The 26,417-nt window shown below is 46.2% G+C and overlaps 1 protein-coding gene across 1 annotated transcript; it reads right to left on the bottom strand.

The window, feature by feature from the left end:
- On the bottom strand, window positions 1–21,856 carry LOC103637390 (uncharacterized). Its single transcript, XM_020542492.2, has 21 exons — window positions 21,444–21,856; window positions 21,245–21,326; window positions 20,511–20,550; window positions 20,125–20,373; window positions 18,737–18,836; window positions 18,582–18,656; window positions 18,277–18,375; window positions 18,021–18,137; window positions 17,826–17,941; window positions 17,628–17,727; window positions 16,565–16,923; window positions 6,488–6,818; window positions 5,549–5,745; window positions 5,081–5,299; window positions 4,080–4,266; window positions 2,905–3,152; window positions 2,634–2,726; window positions 2,457–2,558; window positions 1,884–2,262; window positions 1,314–1,451; window positions 1–1,108 (listed from the first exon to the last, which is right to left on the bottom strand). Exons 1-21 carry the CDS (start codon window positions 21,573–21,575, stop codon window positions 350–352), a joined length of 4,122 nt encoding a protein of 1,373 aa, XP_020398081.1. The 5' UTR covers window positions 21,576–21,856; the 3' UTR covers window positions 1–349.
- Window positions 21,857–26,417: the final 4,561 nt, after the last annotated feature.

Here is a 26,417-nt window from a genome sequence, read left to right as displayed (position 1 = left end):
TTGCAAAATCTCAGCACTTGCTTTAAATCGGCAAAATAGGAAACTGTCGTACAAGGCAAGAAGTGATATCGGTGATGCAGCTGATCAAGCAAAAAATTAAACTGTGGTCCTACGGATTGATCACAAACAACATAAGCTATGCCCACACAACTGACACAATGGCAGCAAGTTCTCGCGAGACGCAGACAGCAGATGTACAGGGCTACTCACATACTGCCTGGCGTCTGCGATACCTGAACCATGGGGCAGCAAATGCCTATACCAGTATGTATGGGTTAAAAATTACAGTGGAACGAACGCGGCAGCATACAAAAAAAAATGGCACACTGCAAAAATAATCTGAAATGTTCTATACACCAGAAACACTAGGTGGAGGCGGCAACGATGCCTCTGTTGGTGATGGCTTATCGGTCAACTCGGGTGCGTCGGTTGAAGGGGGAGAGACGGTTACTTCACTGGGAGTAACAGCAGGTGCATCCGAGCTACTGGTATCAGCTGCAGGAGCAAGAGCAGCCGCAGCCGCAGCATCAGGGCTGCCTGGTGCATCTGAAACTGCAACTGCTGTGGCTTCCTCGTTGATTGGATGCGATGTGCCTCCCTCACTCCCAGGTGCTGCTTTAGCTTCCTCACTGCTGGGAGCTGCTGTGCCTTCTGCAGCTGCGGGAGCTGCAGTGCCTTCTGAAGTGGTGGGAGCTGCATCAACCACTGTAGCTTCTAATGGCTTTGCCTCGTCGCTGCCCTGTGATGGAGTAACTTGATTCATGGGGATTCCTTGTGCCCCAGGAGTACCTTGAGCCATGGGAGCACCCTGAACCATCGGAGCACCTATAGGCCCATTTGAGGCTTTTACTGCATTGGGGAGGCCAGGTTTTGTTCCAGACTTTTTAATCACGATTGGAGGTGCAGATAGGGGAGGCATCCCGGGAGGAAGTATTTCAATGGGAGGCTTTTTCTCAGTTTCCCCCAAGCTTGTGAGCTTTGGATCCTCAAGAGAAGCCAAGAATGCTGCGGCCGCATCGGTTTTTACAGTTGGTGTGTGATCCAGTTCCTTCTGTAGCATCTTGTTCCACGTTATAACCAAGTTCCTTAATGATGGACGACCATGGGCCTAGAGAGTTCATTAGGCCCGTGAGGACATCAAAGTCATACAAGGTGTAGATAATTTCAGTGAAATAAATAAAGAAGCGGATAATACAATAACAGCAAAGGATGGAAGGAAATGGGAAGACCAAAAAAAGTGTTATTACGCAAAACCATAATGGTTTGCAGCTCATGAAGTAGGATTGAGCATGAGAAAATTCAAAAGAACTTACTTGAGCATGTAAAACAGCCTCAGCCAACATTCCTGTGTCCTGCCATGCTTTCTCCATTAGAGCATTATCTCCCAAAACTGCAGCAGCAAAGGCTGCTTCGCGTCCATGGCCAGCTGTGATCAAATTGCTTACCAAACCCTGGGCAAATACACTGGCGTTAGTGGTTATTCCTATGAATTTGTGGCAATCCAGAGAACAATGCATTGCATTTCCAACAGGTGAAGTCAGATTTAGGGCTTTAGGCAGTCCCATGATTCTAAGCATGTGCTTGGAACCATGTTCCCTCATATACATGGGTATGAGCATGTCAGTGTGTCTCCCGTATCAAAAGAAAAGGCACAATGCAAGTATGCAACACCAAAACAGAAAAGGCAACATACAAACTTGGTCTAACTTCAGATAGTTTGACTAAGGACAGAACTAGTATTGCATCCTTCTCGGGACAGAGGTAGTACCAGATATTGGTGCTATTATAAACGAAATTAGAACTTAATCGCCAATACTCATCATGGACAAGAATCTCAAGTTTGCAGTGTAAATTATTAGCCATAAATTTGTGGTCAAACATACCGACAATCTAGTAAGCTCCCCATGGTTTGCAAGACGGAGTGCTAGGCCTCGCAGCATCTGTCCATGGAGGGCTCCCTTTACAGAAGCTGCAGCCGCTAATCTCTTTAGAACCTCACGAGCAATGTCAGATTGCCCAGTGGCGTCAGCTGCATCAATAAGGTCAAAGAACTCCTTGACAAATTTCACTATTCCCTGCACGGCATCTGCAAGACTTTCCTGCTTAGCTTGCTTAGCTACCGCCAAATTAAGAATCTGTGTAACATCAGTGGCATCAGCGGCAGCTGTTTCTTGTCCCACATCTCGGCTATTGCTCATTGTCAATAGACAAGCAAGTGCTCTTTTCAGGTCATTGCTCTGCATTGCAAGGTCGAACTCCAGCCTGCAGGGTATCATCATGAATTCAAATAAAGAAAAAATCAGAATATCTCCACCAATTCTTGATATCCTACTTTGAGAGTGAAGTTAACTCGAGATATTACTTTGAGAGTGAAGTTAACTCGAGACATATCCAGATGTCCTAGCATGTTACATCATATAAAACACAGCTCAAATAGGCAAAAACAAAGGTCTTACCTCTTAGATATTCCAGGCAAATGAAGAGCTTCAGTGGCATAGCCCATACCCAGCATAAACTGAGCCAGGTCATCGTGATGCTCTCGGCCAAGTCTAGTAGCCCTGCATAATGGGTGTATATGTTATTCTTCTTCTCAGGTCTTAAACACAGAAAGAGGCAATGCTCCACAAACATACCATTTCACAGCACTAACAGGGTCCCCATATGCTGCAAGGCAACGACATCTTATACCAGGATGGCTGAGTGACAAGGCATGCGCACACATATACCTGCAAAGAACATGGAATTTTTCGTAGTTGAATCCAAGTAAGCATATCAAAGAGTAACAAAAGGTGACAAGGTAAGTTGCTTGAAGAAAATTTAATTCCACGGCATTTCATTGTGCATCAAGGAACTGCTCTTGCTCTTTTAATAAAGAGATAAGATGCTCATGAGAGTATATGTTACCTGTCAACAAGCCAGAGAACTCCATCTCTTACACCAACCACAACAAGAGGTCCGATAGGTCTCTTCTGTTCCGGAGGGAAACGAGTTACAGCAACAGACACCCCTCCTCCAGCAACAGCAACTTCAGCATATCTTCTGTCATCCAGTTCCTTCTGAAACACTGAATCGTCTCCATCGAACTTGGATTGCTTTGGCACTATAAATGGAGGTATTGATGGAGCGTGCTGAAAGGAGGCCAAACGAACAACCTGGAACAAAAGTGAAGGATGTCAGAACAATAAATTATGTCACCATGTGCAACATTCAATATATTAACATATTGCCAATTTTCAGGAAAAAAATAACAAAACATTGAAAAAATATAGCAGGCTGTTTGAAACTAAATGTACCCTGAAGAAGTGAAGAGATAGATTACTACTCAAATGAAAATGCCAGGTTAAACCTGGTCCTGATTTTCCAAGATAGCTTTGGTTCACAGAAGATTTTACAATAAATTGTGGTCATTGGGCAATACTTGTAAGGGTTAAAAATACTTGAAATAAATGTTAATTTTTCAACACGGCATTGGGCAAATATTGGCACCTCGACATAAATAATTCTGTTTCTCAAAAAAAACTCAGATTGATAGCCTCAAAATATTGAGTAATGACTAGTACTCCCACTGTTTCAAGATGTAGGCCACTTTAGTTTTGTCCTAAGTCAAACTTATGTAACTTTGACCAAGTTTTTAGAAAAATGCACGAATATATACAGCATCAAGTTTTTTCACTAAATCAACCAATCAAATATATCTTATATTGCATTTTTTGGGTATTCTAGATGTTGATATATTTTCTAGAACCTTGGTTGAAGTTTGATTTATGACAAAACTAGAGAGAATAAGCATTGCTCCATACATTTTGTCTAATGATAAGGAGTGTGAAACTATTTTTATATCTAACATAGAACTTCAAAAGTGTATGTTGCATTTTACAAGGCTTGATATCTTGAGATTTCTGTTGATAAGTGCAGAAAGTCTAAAACACCAAAAAGAAAAGAATCATGTTGATTATGTCCAGAATTTCTTATTATACATTAACTTCAGGTAACACTTACGAAAACAGAAGACAATATATCAAATTATCAATAAAGGAGAAAATGGGCACTAAAAGCACTCAGCATACTGCATGTCATACCTGCAACATTGGTGGCCTCAGTGGTACCTTTTCACTCACGGTAACCTGGGGAGCTTCAACAGTGATAAGAGCCAAATCTCCATGCTCCTCAACTGCCCGACTCTGAGCTTCTCTTGCTTTCATTTCTTCTTTTCTCCTTTTCGTTTCAATGTCAATATCTGCCACTCCAGCATCAACAAAGACACACCTGGGAAATATTGTTTACAAGATCAAGGAACAGAAGGTGTGTCCATGAGCCATCATCAAAAGTTGAAAACACTGATCGCTTGACACAACCTAGACTACATGTTCAACTTATATGCAACTATAATCCTGGAAACAAGAAAATCTCGAAGAAGAATCAAATAAACTGTGTGCTTAATAACTTGACCCTATCATTTTTGGTACCACTAAACACGATTCGAATTTTAAAATTACCCTGAAAATGAAATTATTTGCTAAGCTGTCTATATGCTTCTACAGACTACAATTTTAATCATACAAGCAATCACAAGTTCATAACCTTCATACGTCATTATCCATTTCTATATATATAACACTATATAATCCACCAGTTTAAACTTTACAAAACACACCCAACCAAATCACCCCCACACTCATAATCTCCACTAAATCCACCAAACAAATTACACCCAGACTTAACACATCATCAAAACCAACGGTTCAGATCGTTGGATAACTCTCTCCATTACTCACTCAAATCAAATGGACAATATTATTTGGATCATCTCTCATCCCTCCCCCTCTCACACGTGACCATGCCACCACCCCTAGCCTCCCCCTCCCCTCACTCGTGCCGCCACCACCGCCACCGTCAACCCCTCCACTCACGCCGCCGCCACGGACCCCTCCCCTCCCCTTACTAGGATCGTAGCGTTAGCATAGGCTATTGCTAGTAGTATATACAAGCTTGCATCATAAGCATAGCAATATTGAGATATCTTCTTTCAAGGGCAAAAGGGAACATTATTGAAGTAATTGTATGAAGATTAAAATCTTACTCAATTGTTGTTGGTGTAGCCACAAATAACTGCCTTCGATGCCAGACGGCACCAGTTGCAAAGGGAATTGAGACATCTCCAAGGTACCTAAATTGAGGCCGCAAGGAAGAAATTACTATATACTGCTGATAAGCAAATGCACAATACTCCACAGTTTGGTCCCACGCGGTCCACTCAGGTTGTGCAAGTAGGCCGCTTACAGGCTGATAGGTCTCCCAGCTGCACCAATTTAAAATGTAACTTTTAGTCTCCCAAAGATGTTAGCTCTTTAGATCATTGTACAAGCAAAGTGAACTTTACAGGTACATAAGAACAATGTATCAGCCAAGAAATAACTATCAGACACCGCTGATGGCTCGCCCCGGAGTGAGGCAGTGAGAAACTATAAAGGGGTGTTTATTCTCTCTTAATACAAAGACACACAAATCTGTGTATTCAAGAAAAAAAGAACAATACTTAAATGCATACCTGTACAATTGGAAATTTTGTGGAGGCCCTTCCTTAGAAGAAAACGGATCATCGGATGCAAAAGATGATCCACTTCCACCAAAACCTGATAAGGGCATCGATTGAACAGTTGATATAGCTGTTGCTGTCAAAGGACTGATTCTACGAGATGTGCGGTATGTGACACCAAGTAAAGCACCACCATGCAGTCCAATAACCTGAAATATCACAGCCATTACACTAGACAGAAGAGTTTTTGCTGATGAAGACAATGGACAGAAAGTTAAGGGTTTATAGTTCACTGGTCAAACAAAGATGTACTCAGAAGTGAAAGAAAGAAACTCAACCTAGCAACACCTATGTCAGTATCACTCTGCTAATGCTCGATGCAACTACAGCATGATATGAAAGCACAGCTAGTTTCCAATGACACCAGCATGATGAGACAAGGAAAGTGTAAAGATAACAATAAAATTCAATATACAGAATTGTCAGTGTGTTGACACATTGTCCACAAACAGGAACTTTTATGCAATTGAGCAAGCATAAAAAAGTTCAGCCAATGGTTTAAATTAGTCAGACATCATATAGCTCGTCGATGTTAATACTTAATAAGCACGTTAATTAGAAGAAAACATATTACTATGAAATGCAATTTTTAACTTCTTTAGGGCTTGTTTGGTTAGAAGGGGATTGAAGGGAATTGGAGGGGATTGAGGGGGAAATGAACTAATTTCCCCCTCAATCCCCTCCAATCCCCTTCTAACCAAACAAGCCCTTAATCTGAAAAATTCCCATCACAAACTATTACTGCAGCATATTTCGGACACAATATTAGGGTATCTACAAAAGATAAGTTCAGATCTCCGTCAAACTATGAACAAAGAATTGGAATTGAAGACTGATTAGTGCTACAAAAAAAACAAAAAGGGGAGACGAAGACGAGCGATAATTACTGACCGGTTCACTACGACCATCAATCGATCTCTGCAGAACATGTGCTGTTCCATCATCTAATAAGATACGCACTTGCACTGTGGCGGCAGAAGCAGCACTAGCTGCAGCAGCTGCTGCTTGAGCTGCAGCTGCTGCTGCTTCTTTTGCCTTTTTAGAAGAACCACCTTTCACAACAAGTGGCATTCTTGGGGCCAATGCACTCTCTACTAAAGCATATCTGTCTCGACAGGTGTCCCAGGCAAAAAGCTTCCCTGTGCCTGAATCAACAACTGACCAATCACTTGCTTTGCACACAGCAAAAGAGGGAATATCTGGCCATACAATTGCAACATACCTGAAATGAAAGTATAACACTAATAATTAGAAAATTATTTTTTTAAAATCTGTAGCTAAAATGTCTACAGGTATGTAAGCAATAGGATATTGAAAAACTGAACCAGCCAACAAACCAGACTAATAGGTTTTGTGACTACGTATTCACAGGTTTTTCAAGATATGATCAGCAGACTATAACAAGTAGTAAACAAAAAAAGTATCCAACTAAACCAGGGACCTCATGTGTGTTCTAGGGTAACCATTTTCTTTTCAGAAAACAGGCTCGAGATCAATTTAGGAAACAAGAACTCAGAAATTTTCCAACAGCACTACAGTAAATGCAAAGAAGATTAAAGTATTAACTATTAAGCATAACCAGCACTGACTAGGAAGGTGTCTGTCATCAGTATGACACCAAGGTGTAAGCATACCAGAGAAATTTGTAGAGTTATAGAGAGAAGGATGTAGACTGGAGGCTCAGAGTGCTGACATGGCTAGAAGCACACAAAAAATATAGAGGTTCGGACCACGCAAGCCTAATACCCTACGTTCTCTCTGTGGTGGATGAATTGATAAAAGCGGAGGCAAATATTACATGATCATACATTGTCTAAGCTAGATGACTAACTACCCCCCCCCCCCCCACACACACACACACACCACCACCACCACCACCTTGGTTCTGGTGAAAGTTGTAGTCTAAAGTGCCAAAAATCTAAAAAAAGTCTGGAGTAACAGCCAGATCCCAGTCCAACCTTTTTTCCTCCGAGTCCGACCTAGAAGAAGGGCATGACCACTAGATACTGTGATTGATCCTAGATCTCTGGACCTCAGGTCTCTCGACTTGTGTCCTTATTGGACCTTCTAAACCCCTTTATATATTGCTCAACTCCTCTCTTATATAGCACATGAGAGGACAGTTCTACATCTCTATGTTAATGGTGAGCCCTGCCCAGCAGAGGTCCAACTATTCCTAACTTGTCGTAGTTGCAGAGCCATATGTGGAGCACGTCTTGGTCGTGTCAAAGTCAAAGTATCAAGCATGTCATATGCTGTAGACTGTAGTGGTCAGTGGTCACACCATTGAATATAGCGTAGTTGGTAGACAGTGTAGCAGCTTATACTTTATAATACATTTGGGTATGTCTGCAATCGCAGGTGTGGCTACCATGGCCATGGTTTAAAGGCGGTAAGGCGGAACTAGGCGCTCAGCCACCGCCTGGCGATCGCCTAGGCAATGCCATAGAAGCCAACCAATATATACTGCAGCTATGAACTGCATAATAAGGAAGTAAAATCAGCAGGTCATAGAATATAAATCATCACAATAGTAGATCTGAAATAGCCACAAAGTAGTCTCTAATGGCATAATAGCAAGTTTTGAACACTCTCATCTCACAAACAAGTCACAAAATATAAAATAGCACAATAGCAAATCTGAAATAGTGTCTAGGGGTGGAGTGATAAGAAGGTTGGTCATCTGTCCTCTCATCTTGCCTTAGCTAGGGAGGTCCTTAACCAAATAGAAATTGCTCAAGACATGAGGGTCATGACGCCTCTTGAGGAGTGGCTTAAATGTGTGCTGGCCTATTATCAAGGGTGAGGTAATGGCAGCTGTTTTAGCTGTTTGGAGCAGGAAATTTGACAGCTTTGGTTGTCTAAACACAGCCTATGTAACCCTTATCCCTAAAAAGGAAGGTGCGGAGGAGGTTAAGGACTTTCGTCCTATCAGTTTAGTTCATAGCTTTGCCAAGTTGATCACCAAGGTGCTAGGCTGCTAGCCAATAGGCTGACTGGTAAATTACAGACTATTGTTTCTCCAAAGCAAAGTGCTTTCAACCAAGGTCGGTGTATTCAGGATGATTTCATGCTTGTTCAGCAAACAGCCCGGTTGCTTCATCAACAAAAAAGACCAAGAATGCTTCTTAAGTTAGATATCACAAAGGCCCTTGATTCAGTTTCTTGGCCTTGTTGGAAGTGCTGCAAGTATTAGACTTTGAGCAAATTTGGCGTGATATTATTAGTGGTATGTTGGGTTCTTCCACTAAGGTCCTCTTGAATGGAGTTCCAGAAAAGATCATCCTTCATAAAATGGGGTTAAGACAAGGGGATCCATTGTCTCCAATGCTCTTTATCTTGGTCATGGATGTGCTCGGTGGCATGATTTCCAAAGCTGAAGAGGGGGTGTTGCAGCCCTTATCTACGAGAGTGCTGCAGTACAGAATCTTCCTTTATGCGGATGATGTTGTGCTCTTCCTCTATCCTAGATTCCTAGGGAAAGTGACATCCAGGTGGTTCTTGGCATCCTGCATCTTTTTGGGGAGGCCTTAGGCTCGAAAAATAATGTGCACAAAAGCAGTGTCTATTCGATTTGCTGTGGTGAGCAAGAAATAGAAGTCCTTCAAGAACAGCTTCCATGTGATCTGTCTACCTTCACCTGTAAGTATCTGGGGTTGCCATTATCGTTGAAGAAGCTCACCAGAAACCTAGTGAGCCAAGGCGCACGCCATAAGCCCCTGAAGCAAGGCGGCACCTAAGCGCAGACAATTTTGGCGCCTGGACGCCTAGGTGTTGCCTAGGCGATGCCTTTAAAACAATCACCATGGTAGTTGCACATGCATGTCCTGCATAGTGGCGGCCTGTTTGGTTCAGCTTTTTTCTAAGGAGCTTTTCTGAGAATCTGAGTATCGTGGAAATTACGTACGGAGGAAAGACAGTCCATAGGGTTTAGGATGTAGAAAGTGACGGTTTCCTACTATTGCAACGACTCAGCCGATTATGTGTTCACGTTGATTTGAGACGGTTTTAACTAAAGTGATTCTCATAAAAGCGGGCTGAAAAGCTGGGCATTTGGCAGTCTGCAGCAGCTTCTGGTGGCCAGAAGCTGAAAAAAGCTGAAACAAACAGGGCCAGGTCGCCTGCACCACAGTCATGACTGCATTGATGCCCTTTGACCACAATATTGTACATCGCATTAAATGTGATCGATGGTGCCTCATCTCAATCGCCAGGCACTGTGTGGCCGACAGCCCGACACGTAGCACCGGGGCCATCCTGCCTATGGTCATCATGCAGCACCAAGGCCATACTGTCTAGTGTCTTCCTGCCTTGAGGTGTTTTGGAGAGTTAGGAGGCTCGACGTGAGAGTCCCAGACCTGTAGGGCCCTGGGACCTGCCGCCTCGGGGGCTTGCTCTCCGAGCTGCAGGTCTCCAATGATGTAAGGCTAGCACCAGTTGGACCCACCATGGGTATTTCTTATGTTGATGGGATCTTTGAAGGTGTACTGCCAGTATCTAGGGGTATGTCTTTCCCCAGATGCTAACAATGTCAGATGCACCCAAAATAACACAGCTTAAGCCAATGAGTACCTTATATTATATTACTGGAAAATAATGTGGTTGGTGAAATACAGCAATAACAAGATGGAGTCAAAACTAGTTAAAATTTAGCTAGGGACAATGTGCAGTGTAGCCACCACAGGCTGGTTGAAAAATTGAAACAAGTAAACAAAGTACAAAATTGCTAATCCATATTGTATTGTGGTAAAGTTCAGCTTCCCACAACCAGAATACAGCAATATAAGTCCACCTAGGTTTGTTCTAAGTCAAATTTCTACCTTTTGTTAGAATATATGTGGTTAGGCCCATGTGGCTAGGCCCATGTGGCCCATGTACAAACACTATATAGCTACCCTCTAGGGTTAGCCCTAATAATATACAATTATTACCTCTAACATGGTATCAGCCTAGCCTAGCTTTCCTCCAGCCGCCTGGCAGCCGCTGCTAGGGTTTCTCCAGCCGCCGCCGCCGAGATCTGCCCCTGCGCCCCCAGCGCCGCCGCCGGGCCCTGCCCCTGCGCGCCAGGTCGCCGCCGCCAGGAGCTCTGCACGCCAGGCCGCGCCCGAACGCCGCCCAGGAATCCACGCCGCCGTCCAGCCCCTGCGCGCCAGGCCGCGCCCGGAGCCCGCCGACCGCGCGCCGCACAGGAATCCGCGTCGCCGTCTGCGCCCGGCTGTGCTTCAGCGCCGCCGCCGCCAGGACCCAGCGCAGCCGCCGGGACCAGCCCCTGCGCGCCAGGCAGCCGCCGCCAGGAGCCCCTGCGCGCCAGGCCACGCCTCCAGCCAGCCGAGGAGCCGCGCGCCCCTGCACGCCAGCGACCCTCCCATGGCTGGCGAGCAGCCTCCTCTGTCCCCCTCCACTTTCCCTCCCCTCTCCTCCTGGGCGGGGGCCGCCTCCCCTGGCAGGCCCGCCGTCGCCGCCTCTCCTGCCGCTGCTGCGGCCGCCGTGCGTGGGCGTGCCCCCCTGGCCCCTCCCCACCCCCTCCCAGCTGTCGCCGCTGTCTCCCCTGCAGGTGCGCAGGCGCTGGTGGCAGGGGCATGGGGGTCCGTGCCCGCCTCCCCTGCGCTCGGGCCGACGTGGGGGGCCGGGCCCACCGCCGCCGGTGGGGCCCTCACCGCTGCGCGCACCGCCTCGGCCCTTGCGGCTGTGGCGGATGCAGTTCCCGCGGGGGTTGCCGGTCCGAAGGACCCTCCCCCGCCAATTCCCCCGTCGCTGGTCGTTGATCCGCCTTCGGTCGTCGATCAGCCGCCGCCTCCACCGGTCGCCCACCAGGGATACACCGTCGCCGCTCTCACTGCTGCCCGTGCGGAGCACGCGGCGCGACAGGCCCGCTTGCGGGAAGCGGCCCTCGTATGGGAGCGCGAGCGCGAGGCCGCCGACGCTATCGCTGCTCAGATTGCCGCGGCGGAACAGCTCCTCGCCTCGCCTGCGGCCCACGATGGCGGGGCCACCTCCTCTGACACCATGGGCGGCGTGTACGGCGTCCCGACCGCACCGACCGTCGGAACCGGGCCCCGCACCATCCCCACGGTGCTCTGGCATGGCCCGGCTGACCCGCTAGTGGCTCAGCTCCACCTTCAGGCTGGGAGTGTCCAGAACATTCGCCTGATGGTTCCTGTCGTCCTGGAGCCCGAGTCGCCGTCCTACGCACGCTGGCGGGACTTACTCCTCACCCTTCGTCGCTACGCTCTGGACGACCACGTCCTCTGCGACCCCACCGGCGTGGCGCCGACTGCCGCGTGGGTGCGCCTTGACAGCATCGTGCTCACCTGGATCGTGGGGACGATCTCCGTTGACCTCCACAGCCTCCTCCGGAACCTTCCTCACGCTCGGGCTGTTTGGCTTGCCATCGAGGGCCAGTTCATGGGCAACGCCGAGGCTCGGGCTCTCCGCCTCGACGCCGCTTTTCGCACCTTCGTCCAGGGGGACCTCAGTGTCAGTGCGTACTGCCGCAAGATGAAGACCATGGCGGACTCACTTGGCGATCTGGGTTGCCCCGTGGAGGACCGCATCCTAGTCCTCAACGTCCTCCGCGGCCTCGGCGATCGCTACACCCACCTTCGGTCGGTGATCATGCGCCAGCGCCCCTTTCCTACCTTCCTCCAGGTTCGCGACGACCTCGCCCTGGAGGAGATCACTCTGGGTGCTCAGGCTGCATCGATCTCCGACACGGGGTCCTCGTCCTCTTCGACAGCACTGGCGGCTTTCACCCCGACCCGTCCTCCTACTCTGTCACAGTCTGCCCTTGGCCCTCGCCCTCCCGGTGGTGGTCGTCGCCGCCGTGGTGGCCGCGGTGGTGGTTCCGGGGGTGGTGCCCGTGGCCACGCACCGACGCCGGGACCCCAGCAGGGTGCGCCTTGGCCCACTTTTCACCACCCGTGGTCAGGGCGCATCTCCATGTGGTCGTTCCAGGGGCCAGGCTCTGAGGCTCGGCCCCCGGCGGCCATGTTCGCTGGTGCGCAGCCAGGGTTCGCCTTCGCCTCTTCTCGCCCTGGACCTCGACACCTGCCGCTTCGTCGTGGCCCACGCCACCGGCTACTCCACCGTCCGGGCTGGTTGGTTGGGACGCGGCCACCCTGGCTGCCTTCCAGACTCCTACTCTGACTCCGCCGATGGGTCCCGAGTGGATCGCGGACACCGGTGCTACCTACCACACCACCCCCGACCCTGGTATACTCACCTATGTTCGCCCTCCTTCTTCCTCTCTCCCTTCGTCCATCATGGTGGCGAATGGCTCGTGTCTTCCTGTCACATCTGTGGGTGCCGCCAGCCCTCCCGGCTCTTTTCGCATTCCCGATGTTCTTGTCGCTCCTTCTTTGGTCCACTATCTTCTTTCTATTCGTCGGTTTACTGCTGATAATTCTTGTTCTGTCGAGTTTGACTCTTTTGGTCTTACTGTGAAGGACTCGGCAACTCGGCGCCCCCTCCTCAGATGTGACAGCACCGGCCCCCTCTACACCCTTCGGCTTCCGCACGCCACATCTTCTTCGTCTTCGTCACCTGACACAGCTGCTGTTTTTGCTGCCGCCACGTCTTCTACCACCTGGCATCGTCGCCTTGGTCACCCCGGACGCGATGCCTTGATGCAGCTTACTCGTAGTGCCACTATCCCATGTACTAGATCACATGATGAGCATCTTTGTCATGCGTGCCAGTTAGGCCGCCATGTTCGTCTTCCTTTTTCTTCTTCTTCCTCTCATGCTACTCATGCATTTGATCTTGTACACTGCGATTTGTGGACTTCACCTATTACCAGTATGTCAGGCTACAAATACTATCTTGTGGTGCTTAATGATTTTTCTCATTATGTGTGGACTTTTCCTTTGTGTGCCAAGTCTGAGACTTTCCCCGCCCTCCGCCACTTCTTCGCCTGGGTGTCCACTCAGTTCGGCCTCACCATTAAGGCCGTTCAGTGTGACAATGGTCGGGAGTTCGATAACTCCACCTCCCGCGACTTCTTTCTCTCCCACGGGATGCAGTTGCGGATGTCTTGCCCGTATACCTCCTCCCAGAACGGCAAGGCTGAGCGCATGATCCGCACGACCAACGACACCATCCGCACTCTTCTTCTCCAGGCGCACCTTCCGGCACGTTTCTGGGCCGAGGCCCTCCACACCTCTACCTACCTCCTCAACCGTCTCCCTTCCACTGCGTGTCCGGCCCCCACACCTCACCAGGCACTCTTCGGTACCCCTCCGCGCTATGACCACCTCTGTGTCTTCGGGTGTGCTTGCTACTCGAACACCGCTGCCACTGCTCCTCACAAACTAGCACCCCGTTCCACCCTCTGTGTGTTTCCCGGGTACTCCCCGGACCACAAAGGCTACCGCTGCTTTGACCTCTGCTCTCGCCGGGTCCTCATCTCTCGCCATGTGGTGTTTGATGAGTCCGTATTTCCCTACTCCTCCACCACCACACCACCCTCCTCCGACCCTGACCTTGACCTCTTCACTCTCTTTCCGACTGACACGGTGGTCGAGCCACCTCTCCTTCCTCTCTCTGCAGGTACTCGCTCACCACCTGTCGGTCCTACTCCCGGCCCGGTACCTTGCTCGGGTCCGGTGGTGTCGCCTACGGTGTTGTCGCCTCTCCGCGGAGCCCCGTCTCCGATCGCCCCCGGGCCGAGCGAGGGTGGTGGGACTGCACCGCCTCTGGGGCCGTCGGTTCCGACCCCTCCGACCCGCTTCGCCCAGCCGGTGCGGGTCTACCAGCGCCGGTTGCCGCCGCCGGGGTTCGCACCTCCACCGTCGCTGCCCCTGCCGCTGTCACCGTTGGTGGCCCAGTCCCCGCCAGGGACACCCACACCTCCGCCGCGGCCACCCGCGGCCCGTGTCGAGACGCCGGTGTACCACCCACCGCTCCTTCACCGCGACCCGCGGCACGTCCACCCGATGGTGACGCGGCACGCGGCTGGTACCCTGCCGCCCCGTGTCCTGGCGGCCACGACCGCAGACTCGCAGGTTTCTCCGGTACCCTCCTCCGTTCGCACCGCCCTGCTGGACCCCCACTGGCGTCGGGCGATGGAGGAGTACGCGGCGCTCGTCGCCAACCAGACGTGGGATCTGGTGCCCCGTCCGCCCGGCACCAACATCGTCACCGGCAAGTGGATCTGGACGCACAAGCGGCGGGCCGATGGTACCCTAGAGCGGTACAAGGCTCGCTGGGTTCTTCGGGGCTTCACTCAGCGCCCCGGAGTCGATTACGATGAGACCTTCAGCCCGGTTGTGAAGTCGGCCACCGTCCGCACGGTGCTATCGCTGGCCCTTGCTCGCTCCTGGCCAGTTCACCAGCTCGACGTCAAGAACGCCTTCCTGCACGGCGCTCTCACCGAGACCGTCTACTGCTGTCAGCCAGCGGGGTTCGTCGACTCCTCTCGCCCTAACATGGTCTGCCGACTCAACAGGTTCCTCTACGGCCTCAAGCAGGCCCCCCAGGCGTGGCACTCCAGACTGGCTATGTTCCTGGTGACACTGGGCTTCGTGGAGGCCAAGTCAGACACGTCTCTGTTCGTCCACCATCATGGAGCAGAGACTGCCTACTTGCTCCTCTACGTGGATGACATTGTCCTCACCGCCTCCAATCAGTCACTTCTTCGCCACCTCGTCGACGCACTTCAGCGAGAGTTTCCGGTCAAGGATCTGGGTGTGCTTCACCATTTCCTGGGGGTCACTGCTGAGCCTCGCCCCTCAGGACTCCTACTTCACCAGCGGCAGTACACTCTTGACATTCTGGAGCGGGCCAAGATGATTGACGGCAAGCCATGCTCTACCCCAGTCGACACGCAGGCGAAGCTCTCTGAGGCCATGGGTGACCCAGTCGAGGACCCCACCGGGTACAGGAGTCTTGCCGGTGCCCTTCAGTACCTCACCTTCACTAGGCCGGACATCTCCTACGCTGTGCAGCAGGTCTGTCTCCATATGCACGACCCTCGAGAGCCCCACCTCGCGGCTCTCAAGCGCCTCCTCCGCTACCTCCGGGGCACCGTCGACTACAGACTGCTTCTTCACCGGTCTACCTCCTCCGAGCTGGTCGTCTACACCGACGCTGACTGGGCCGGGTGCCCGGACACTCGGCGCTCCACCTCCGGCTACGCCGTCTTCTTAGGCGGTAACCTGGTGTCCTGGTCGTCGAAGCGCCAGCCGGTCGTCTCCCGCTCGAGCGCTGAGGCGGAGTACCGTGTCGTGGCCAACGGCGTGGCGGAGGCTGCGTGGCTCCGGCAGCTCCTCGCCGAGCTCCACAGTCCCCTCTCCAGGAGCACGTTGGTCTACTGCGACAACGTCAGCGCCGTCTACCTCTCCACCAACCCGGTGCAGCACCAGCGGACCAAGCATGTGGAGATCGATCTACACTTCGTCCGAGATCTGGTCGCCGTCGGTGATGTTCGGGTCCTCCACGTCCCGACCACCTCCCAGTTTGCCGACATCTTCACCAAGGGTCTTCCGTCCTCGACCTTCGTCGAGTTTCGCTCCAGCCTCAACATCAGTAGTGGCTAGTTGAGTCTGTGGGGGGATCCTAGTGTGTGATGTACTTCTTCTTTTCGGCTCCAGTCTGTAAACTCCGCTGCGACGGATGTTCAGACTGCGGGGGGTGTTAGAATATATGTGGTTAGGCCCATGTGGCCCATGTACAAACACTATATAGCTACCCTCTAGGGTTAGCCCTAATAATATACAATTATTACCTCTAACACCTTTGACTATCCATAACTAAAATTTATGTAGATTGACAACACAAGATTGCCATTGCTAGAATCATTATGAGAACTGAGAAATACTTATTGATGTATAGCTCTATCAATTTAAAATAATATACTTTTACAGTATATTCCTAGTCAAAATATCGTATTGTAGACTGTGTCGATGTTCTACTGGACTTATATTTGTGATCGGAGGGCGTAGAGTACAAGACAGCATGCATATCACTTACTTCCCAGAACTGCTGACAGAAAGGACCGAATAGGAATCGTGAGGAGCAGGAGTGCTGATATGCTTCTTGCTCTGGTTTACTATCAGTTGTTCCAATGAATCATTCCTTGATCTTCCTGCATCAGATGCAACACCAGCATTCCCAAGGGATGGATTTGCTGTGTTCGACAATTGGAAATTCAGTAACTTAAGTTCTCTTTCAACTATGTAAACAGCAGAATGTTCCTTGCTGCCTGTTGGTGTTGGTAAAGGAGCAATAGCTGGAAGTGCTCTTGGATCAAACTCGCTTAATATGACACCAATATTAGTTCCAGTAGCAACAAGATGTGGCTGCAAGGGGTGTGCCACCATGCAGTAAACCTAAAATACAACCACAAAATTAAATCTATAGTTAGCAGCGCACTTGAGGAACTCAGAAAACAAGATTTAATTTGAAGAATATAGATCAAGCAGAGATTATAACAAGTGTTATATCACTCCAGTCTATTGAATGAGGGCTGACCTAAATAAAAGTGGGTTAGGTGGTTCATTACTTTGTGCTCACTGCCCAAGGTTACCATGTTGGTATGCATGATTTCTGGTGGTTTATCCACAACTAATCAAACCATGGGTGATTCAACCATCACTAACGGATGTCAATGAAGTTGTAGGTGTAGGGTACTGGAATAAGAACCTTTGGAACTGTAAATGTCAGTTCCATTCCATTCTCTTTTTATTTTTTCTCGGAAAACGCAGGAGGGTTGCGCATCATTATATTAAGTAGAGGGGAAAAAGTCCAAGTGGACAGATACAAGCATTCTCTTTTTTATTAGGTAATGATAATGATATTTGAGTTGTGCCAATGTGTGCACGTCCCATAAAGACTCACAGTATCAATGGTGATAATTTTTTTCTTTGAAAGGCACAGCATGCAATCTATTACAAGTATTGCAAACAACAACAAAAATCATCAAGCTGTGAATGGTCTAACCCTGGACATAGCAGTTAATAAAGCTGAGATAAGTGAGTAGAAATATTTCAAATTTTCAAGACGTGTTATATAAGGAATAAGAACAGAAGAATACCCTCAGTTTCTTATGCTGTGCAAGAACCTGTGGAGGAACAAGTGATGACAGTTCGCAGAGCGGTCTTGTTAAAGCAGAATAAGTTGGGTGTTCTATGGCCCTGTAATAATAGAGTATAGAACAGTGCAATAAGCTATAATGAGCATCATTAGAGAAAAATCTGCAACTAATATGTCTCTGGAGAGCAGAAATACATACCAAATATGGGAGTCCTTGACACAAGTTAGAATATCAAGGTTTGGTGCACGGGGATGACACCACGATGCAACACTATGACAAGCAAGTTTAGGCACTGGCTTAATGCGCCTTATTTCCTGAGCAGCAAATGTGTTACTTTAAGCTCTACTTGAAATAATAAATAATATAACTTCATGCAAATATTTATATAAGTACCTTGAAAGTAACAGTATCCCATATGGCTAAAGTTTTATCAGCCCCTATTGTAATGAGCTGTGGAGCACTCCCCATCACCCTTGAAAGTTCAACTGCAACTACACCTCCATCATGGGCCTTGAGAAAATACCCCAAAAACAGTATTAACCTACTCGCATGCTAAGTAATGTTGTACAAGTAATTTACAGACGTTCTGCAACATTTTATTTTTTCTGATACATAAATAATCGGTGAACTGAAGTCAGCAAGTCAATACCTTCATGCTAATCTTAGGCACAAGCTCGCGTGAGTCATGGATATGATCAGCACTCCATAATATCAGCAGGCCATCATTGCCACCAGAAACTAAATGTACCTGAAGAGATGCCTTGTTATTTATTGGAAGGTATAACAGTAATAACCTCAGAAATAAAAATCAAAAGAATTAACAACAATTAACTGTTAAAAATGAACATGAAAATAGAAAATCACAACATATGAACACAACAGAAAGAACAAAATGTAACCACCAAAATAAAGCAGCTAGAGTCGAAGACAAGGCATGTCTGTGCAGAAGTTTACCTCACCAGCTGCAGACATGTATGTCATTAAGCAAGCTATTGCTCCTTTATGTCCACCTGTATACCTCCGCACAAGCTGCAAGGATCAAATGGCTCAATTTAAACTTGCAGTACGCCAGCAATGAAGAAAAGGAGGTAAGGTAGAGTATGTTCAACCTTCCATGTCAACATCGAAAGAACTCTGATGACGCCATCAGATGACCCAAAGGCAACAAGAGGAGCATCGCTAGAAGATGATCTAGATAGGAACTCCATACTGCAGAAAAGCATAGGGTTTTAAAATTTAAATTATCACGTAGCAGATGAATGTTGAGTGAATACAACACGTGTTGTTTGTGTCATACAACCAAAGAACAAAGGGCAAACAATCGGGATGGTGACAAGTCGGGTTCGGATCGGGTAGAGTAAATACCCGCCTGTGACTACTTTTTTATCTAGTGTGCGAAAGGGCCTCTAGCCAAGTTGGTTATGTGGTTTGAGTACTCCTCAGATCTTAGGTTCAACTCCCCATGATCTTACCCCCGCAAGTCGAGTTTTTACTTTTTTATCTAGTATAGGTGGAAATTGATTTATTTTACTCATAGGTCTCTGGATGGATCAAATATAACAGAAAATGCAACTGTGGGACCACAATGCTGTATGGCATAAAGTTCACAAACAAGCTAAAGACTTAAAAAAGTAGTCTAGACTACAGAACAGCTATGCAAAATACCACGAAAGGTCATGAGGGCATGTACAACCCAATTAAATGAGAGGTCTCTTGAGCAATCTCTAGGGGGGGGGGGCTAAGTGGAAAAAAATCAAGAGACGGGCTCTTCTCTACAGGACTCTCTATACATATTGTGTCTTGATTGTATTTATTATCTAGAGGCTCAGAGTTGTATCATGCGGTCTCTTAGTTGTTTCTTGTATTTGGAAAACCATTTCAAGGGCTCAGGGTTGTACATACCCTGATAGGCAAGTGAGCCATTCATTCATGAATATTACTCAACACTCACGATTGCACTTTGCTACTTTGTTCAACTGAGCCATTCATTCATGAATATAACTCAACAGTCCCAAATGCACTTTGGCTACTTTGTTAATGAATGTTACTCAACAATATGATACCCATAAGATGTTTCAGCCCAGTTCAGTTCCAGGTTACAGTTAATAAAGTAATGCTTTAGTTTCCTCAGTACCAAACATAGTCGTATGGATGTATGTAATTGCCACAAAAAGTACCAGTAAAATTAGCATATCCCTAATGATCCAGGACATAGAAAGAATACACCGGTTACTCTACATTCTATGATATATAAAATAAATGGTGTCAAGTAGCCAAAGTGCAAAAAGTAGCCTATAGGCCTCAAGTGGTGTACAATGTAGGTTAAACTCTCAACATCCAAAATTTTGTGATAGTTTCGCTCCTGAATCAACTACCCAAAAATGAACATGGTTAGAGAAAATAAACCTTGTATGCATTATCCAATTAGACACATCTAAATGTCATGAACAAAGAATTGTACCCATAAACTTAAGTAACTAGAGAAAAATAACCATACCAAAGAAGTGACCTATTGTCAAGCTCCTGCTTAGGAACATCGCGGCCCCGCATAGTCACCAAATCCAAAAATATGACTTTGTTCTCACAACAAATGACAACAAAGTGTCTTCCTCGTGTCGAAGGTGCAGGTGCACTGAACATGGAAGATTGCTGATTGACTGCAGTTGGGGCCTCAGCAGCAGCAGAACAATTGCGCCAATGTTGCCAAAAGCGAACATCATCATCATAAAAGGAAACCTGCTTTACACTTGGAGAAGAACAGTAGACCCATCGGGAGTCAGGTGAAGGTAATATGCACATGATCATCATAATTAACAATAACAACAAAGCATTTAAGTCCCAAGCAAGTTAGGGTAGCATGATCATCATAATTAAGGGACATACCTTCCCCCTCGAATAGCCTCGGTGGGCTTTCCTTTTGAATCTGCACAAAACATTGCACATGGGTAAAGCGAGAAGCACATATTACTTCCACTGATATGGCTTGAAAAGGGATAATCAACAAAACACTAAATACCATGGGTATTGGAAGTGAAGGGGGCAGCAAAAATGTGAAGTCGAGAATGATAAAAAAAACACAGCTAGCTTCAACAAGGATCAAGATTTAGCCTACATTTAGGATAGGATATTGGCATGTTGCAGACAAGTATGTTTTGCAAATAACATTTGAAATACAAACTTTAGTGGTGATATCAAACCATACAAACTTTAGTGGTGATATCAAACCAATACTTAATACGCTAGTAATGCAGTGCAAGTTGAATGTAACCATGTCCTAGCAATGAAGTATTTTGTGTTGTCGTTCCTTCTAGAGATGAGTATATGAGAATAAGGATTTTCATTGATACAGTTTACCACCATTACCATGAGATTGCATTACTACAGGAAATCAAGCAACGTATCATATCTCTACAAGGACAGAGAAATGACATTTCAGCTTCGGACACTCTGACAAATTCAGGTCGTCCCAAACAGTAAATAAACGCCCATTTTAACAAATGCACAACCATATGTCACAATTGGCCAGTGTGAACAGCATTAAACTATGCACAACAACCACATACCATGCCAAAAACCACCGATAATAATAAACGAAACTGAACTACTGCGCCACATACCATCTCCCTCAGCGAGTTTCTCAAGCTTCGCTCCAACCAAGCGACGCTCATCAACGCCACCTGCCTTCAGCTCATAGATCACCTAACGGATTACAAAGCACCGTGAGATCAAATGGGCCCCAAACAAAGCTTCGAAGCCTCTCTGTATCGCGGGATCAAACAAGCAGATTGCTAGAAGGTCCCTAAAAGCAAGCGGTACCTGGCGGTGCTCCCAGTTCCAGACAGAGACGCGGTCGTTGGCGTCCGCGGTGACGAGCCAGGGGTGAGTGGGGTGGAGCTGGATCTTCACGACTTTGTCGCTCGTCGGCCGGAACGCCCGTAGGCGGAGCATCTCCCCGCGGCCGCCGCGTGCTGCGGCGGGGTTGTCGCTGGCAAGAGGCAGGCGGGGGCAGGAGCAGAGATCTGGAGTCTGGAGATCTGGGGATGAGCAAAGGGGAGGTAGCAGTGATGTTGTGCTGGTCTGGTGGCGCCGTGGCAGGGTCGGGGAGATCTGAACCAGCAAGGCTGCAACTGCAACTGCAACGGTGAGAAAGGAGGCGAAGAGAAGAGAAAAATGAGCTGGACGAATGGGCCGTGATAAGCCTGCTGTCGACGGCCATGATGAATACGAGTAAGTTGAAATATATGGGTCTTATTGGCAAAGAAATTATTGGTCTACTAGTCAGTTGCATGTGCTTTGCTACGATTTTAAAATATTTATTTAAATATAATTATTGTTTATTTCTAAACACTAAGGTATGTAATCTGATGACTACTCTCAAATGTTTAGAGCGAGGTGGGTTCGAGTGCTCACTTTGCACTATTTTTTGAACGGTGTGGTAGCGCGGAGGGTGAAACCGTGATATCATCAGATGCCCATATTAGGTTCTTATTAGATTTATGTATATAATTGCTACAGTTGTTATATACTCAAATATAACTATTTTTTATTTATAAAACACTAAGGTACGTGTGTTCTAGTGGTTAACCCAAAAGTTCTGAAGCAAGGGGACATGGGTTCAAGTGCTCAATTTAACCAAAAGATCGATTGAGGACTTGATTAGCAACTCTTCAGATTGATCTACTTCCTCCGGTCTCCTTCGTGTCTTCTCTTTCTGAACTAGGTGAGTGCTCGTGCGTTGTAACGGAAACATATAATATCATAGTTAAGTGCTCGTACACTGCGACGGAAAATAAACCTCGTGCATAACAACTTTGATAGCACTTCTCTATTTTTGGGTTAAGCAGTTATTGTAAGATTAGCCACACAAAGGAAACTTGGGCATGCAACCTTGGTCATCAGGAAAACAAAGTACCAAGAGGAAAGCAAAAGGGTGAGCCGATTCAAACTGTGAACATCTTGGTCATCAGGAAAACAAAGTACCAAGAGGAAAGAAAAAGAGTGGGCTGATTCAAACTGTGAACAGGTAGGCACTGGTGCCTAAGTCTGTCATTTGATAAAATATCAGATAAATTACCATCAGTAGCTAACTGTAACAATGAAACAACCAGCACCATAAGTTGTGCAACTTCATTGAATATGAACTAATCTAAGTGTTGTGCCATCTAAGGGCTTGTTCGGTTAGCTCTCAATCCATGTGGATTGAGTGGGATTGGGTGGGTTTAAATCCCAAGCAAGTCAAAGTTCTTCTAAATTTTTTCCAATCTCATCCAATCCATGTATAATGGGAATAACCGAACAAGGCCTAACAGATTTTAGCTTTCAATAACCAGCTATACAAGTCCACCTAAGACTCCAAGTACACATGACATACGAAAGTCAGAGAAGACAATAATAATTTTACATAGCTGAGAATTATTTTGCATAACTGAGAAACTGATGAATAGTTGAATACCCTGCCTTAGTGGCATGAAGTTGTACTGATTTATCAATGACAAAAACAAACAATGGTGATCCTGTTACATTTTGCCCACCAGTGGCAATCTAGCAAACAAACGATTCCTAAGCGACACAAAGGAAATCTGAACGAAATAGGATGTAGCCCTTCACACATGAAAATCCAGTCATCTTATCTACTAACTTCCTACGATTGCCTGCTAGATCTGTTGGAGCACTACATGAACTCCATAGCTCGCCATATTGTGCATAGAACAAGCATCTCCAAGAGGCCAACATCGAGTGATGTCTGTCACTTCCAAGAGGTCCGATGAAAGAGTTGTTAAATATATGGAATATGTATAGAACAAGCATCTCCAATGCGTAAGTAGATATAAGACCATGGTGAGCTCCAAGAATACGACTCTCATAGAAACACCCTGCCTTTATCAATATGATACTCCTCTAGAATAAATGGTATTGGTTGATCAAGTTATCAATCTATTAAAATGCAATCATTAAACAAATATAGGTAGAAAATCAATCATATTTAAACACTTGAATCATAAATGGTAAAAGTTTTGAGCATGTGCTCTGTATTATTGCATATACAAATTAAGATGGTTTTGGAAAGTAAGAACACACCTCCTCAAGAAAACATAGTGTGCATAATCCACCGACTTGATTAAATGAGATGTCAACAATAATGTTTTTCACAAGACAATTTATAATCCTGACATGTACATGATATACGAAACATGAGAGAATTACACAAGTGTATGCAAAAATATAGGTGGAAAATCCTTAAACATGGTATATTCCCTGAAAGAAGATAAGGGAAGGGAGCAAGAAAAAAATATAAGATGCATTTTCTGTATTAAGAACCAAGGATGATGCTAAGAAGTGTCTTCAAAATAATCATCCAAAAATTAATAACATATTAGCATAGATGTTTTCCCAGGTTACATTCTGCAAAGAACTATATTAAAGGAACAACTGCTACATACTAAACTGAAGTTTAACTTAGATATTTTTTAACTTTCTGTTATGTACAGATTTATATGGCATAGCATGCAATAAGCAACTTCTGGTAATAACTTCGACACAATCATAAAGTCATAAATGCAACTGTGTTTTAGAGCATAAAGATATAGTTCCTGTAAAGCATATTGTCCACCCAAGAAGCTTAAGGAACAAGAAGCACAACATAGGAAGTGGGATAGATGAAAAGGCATAAATAGTGCTTACCATGCCAACCTGATACAACTGGTTCTATACCTGTATCTTGTACTTCAAAAGATAACATTTGATGCAAGTATGTTTGAGTTCCAAGAACACCCCTTATGACATCAACTTCCTGTTTGAGTGTGTACTGACATATAAAATGACAGGTATAATATATATGAGGATATCCAGATCATCAGCAAGGCATATTCTACATATAAACAGGTTTTCCCCACATACATATAAACAGGTTGTACAAATGACCAAACCTAATTGAAATTGAGATACCATGAACTCAAATTGAACAGCAGCAATGAAGCATGATGAACTATTATAGTGTTGTCCCACCTACCATCAACAGATTGAGGTGAGGAAAAACAGAAGGGATTGCGAGAAGGCCAATTCATAGGAAAACCACGGCAGCCTGACTTGGTATGACATTTTGTTTGCCCTTCAGGCACCGGAAGGGCAACCTGCCCCCGATATCTCAACCTGGCCCTTTCTTTCTCGAATTCTCGGTCGAATTCCCATGGCCCAGTCACTATCCTCATCCCTTGAGATCGGGTATCTGGTTCTGGTACTATACCAATGGTTGTTATGCATGGTGACCAAAACATTAGTACCAAGTTACAAAAGGAATGTACACGGATGTCATCTAAAGACATCGTTTATTTCCTTATAACATGGTACACAAATTAAATATGGGCCTTTTCTGCTTGGTCGATAAAAATTAGGAGTCTGACAGAGTAAAATACACAGAACAAGCTTAATCTTATAACTAAACGGAGGATAAAAATTAGGAGTTTGACAGACTAAAAATTAGGAGTCTGTCAGAGTAAAAACTGACAACAGTACCATATCAATGGCTGTTATGCGTGTACCTAGGAAACGGAGGGTAGCGGGGCGGTCAGGAGTACTAATCTCCTTCAGCCGCGATGACAAGATATTGGAGTCCTCTCCTTGATCCCCAAACTCCTGAAGAAAAGACACAATGAAATCAGAAGCGAACATATGCATATTTGGCTAAGTTAGTGATGGCTACAAATGTAGATGAATATGAGCTTGTGTGGTCCAATTCACATTTGATCTCAATTCATATACTGATGTAGACCTAAGATGTTATGCAAATGAACATGAAAACATTCAAACACGATAAAAAGAGAATAAATAACCCAAGAAACCAAGGACCTGTTGCTAGCCGCCACATATGCATATTTGGCTAAGTTAGTGACGGCTACAAATGTAGATGAATATGACCTTGTGTGGTCCATGAGACATATGCGGCCTTAAAATTCAAAATCAACCACAACCACCAAAAAACATCTTACACGTAGGGGTGATAATGGATCATGATTCTAATGCTTCTTCATAATTCATTTGAGCCCTTAATTAATTTTAGTTCAAAAATGAATAGAAATAGAGTTCAATTCTAATCCAAACCTTAATTTTTATAGTATAAAATTTAGAATCCATTACCCCCTACTTACACACGCCCCCACACACACTATAAACTCGTATTCAAATATGTATCAGGAAGGGGGGTGTTCAACAGAGCAGGGCCCTGTGTTGGGGAAACTGTAGCTTCTCCAAAAGCATCTCCTGGAGAGCTGGGAAGCTGCTCTGAGGGAGCTTCACTATTTTTAGTACAAATACAGCTTTTGAAGCTTTTACCAGCTTGAAGAAGCTGCGCTGTTTGGGGGGAGCTTCTAGCTTTTCTTTTGGAGAAGCAAAAGCTACCAGAAGCTCCCCAAAACAGGACCCAGGACAGTCACTGAATTGCCAAACAACTCTTGAGGGTCCTTGTATATATTATATAAGTCACCTTTTAGGCTTATGAATTGTACAAATTTGGCTTATCAGAGAGAATATGGTACAGGACAGGAATAGTCTAGAGATAACTGATGATGGCAAAGTAGTAATGCACAAGATAAACTTCAGGTGACAAATCAATACTAAAAAAACTATTACACCTTTGCCAGTATTAAGCAGAAGAGATAAATAATGATATTTGAATGAGAATATATGGCTAGCTACATACAGTTTTGGATAGCTCACTACCCATCTCCATGGTTCGTAAGCACAGAGGAATTATTTCAGTTTGCAGCAAAAAACTGATGACTTCAGTATCATCAA

Source organism: Zea mays, chromosome 8 (genome assembly GCF_902167145.1).
Source record: "Zea mays cultivar B73 chromosome 8, Zm-B73-REFERENCE-NAM-5.0, whole genome shotgun sequence".
Lineage (NCBI taxonomy): Eukaryota > Viridiplantae > Streptophyta > Magnoliopsida > Poales > Poaceae > Zea > Zea mays.
Note: the sequence above shows the minus strand (reverse complement) of the source record. Positions and strands in the feature narration are given on the sequence as shown.

Excerpts from the sequence above, each read along its gene's own strand:
- LOC103637390 (XM_020542492.2), bottom strand. The coding sequence starts at position 21,575 with ATGCTCCGCCTACGGGCGTTCCGGCCGACGAGCGACAAAGTCGTGAAG. Across the intron at positions 5,300-5,548 it reads CAAAATTTCCAATTGTACAG|CTGGGAGACCTATCAGCCTG; the intron begins GTATGCATTTAA and ends AAATTGGTGCAG. Across the intron at positions 2,559-2,633 it reads CCTGTTAGTGCTGTGAAATG|GGCTACTAGACTTGGCCGAG; the intron begins GTATGTTTGTGG and ends CCCATTATGCAG.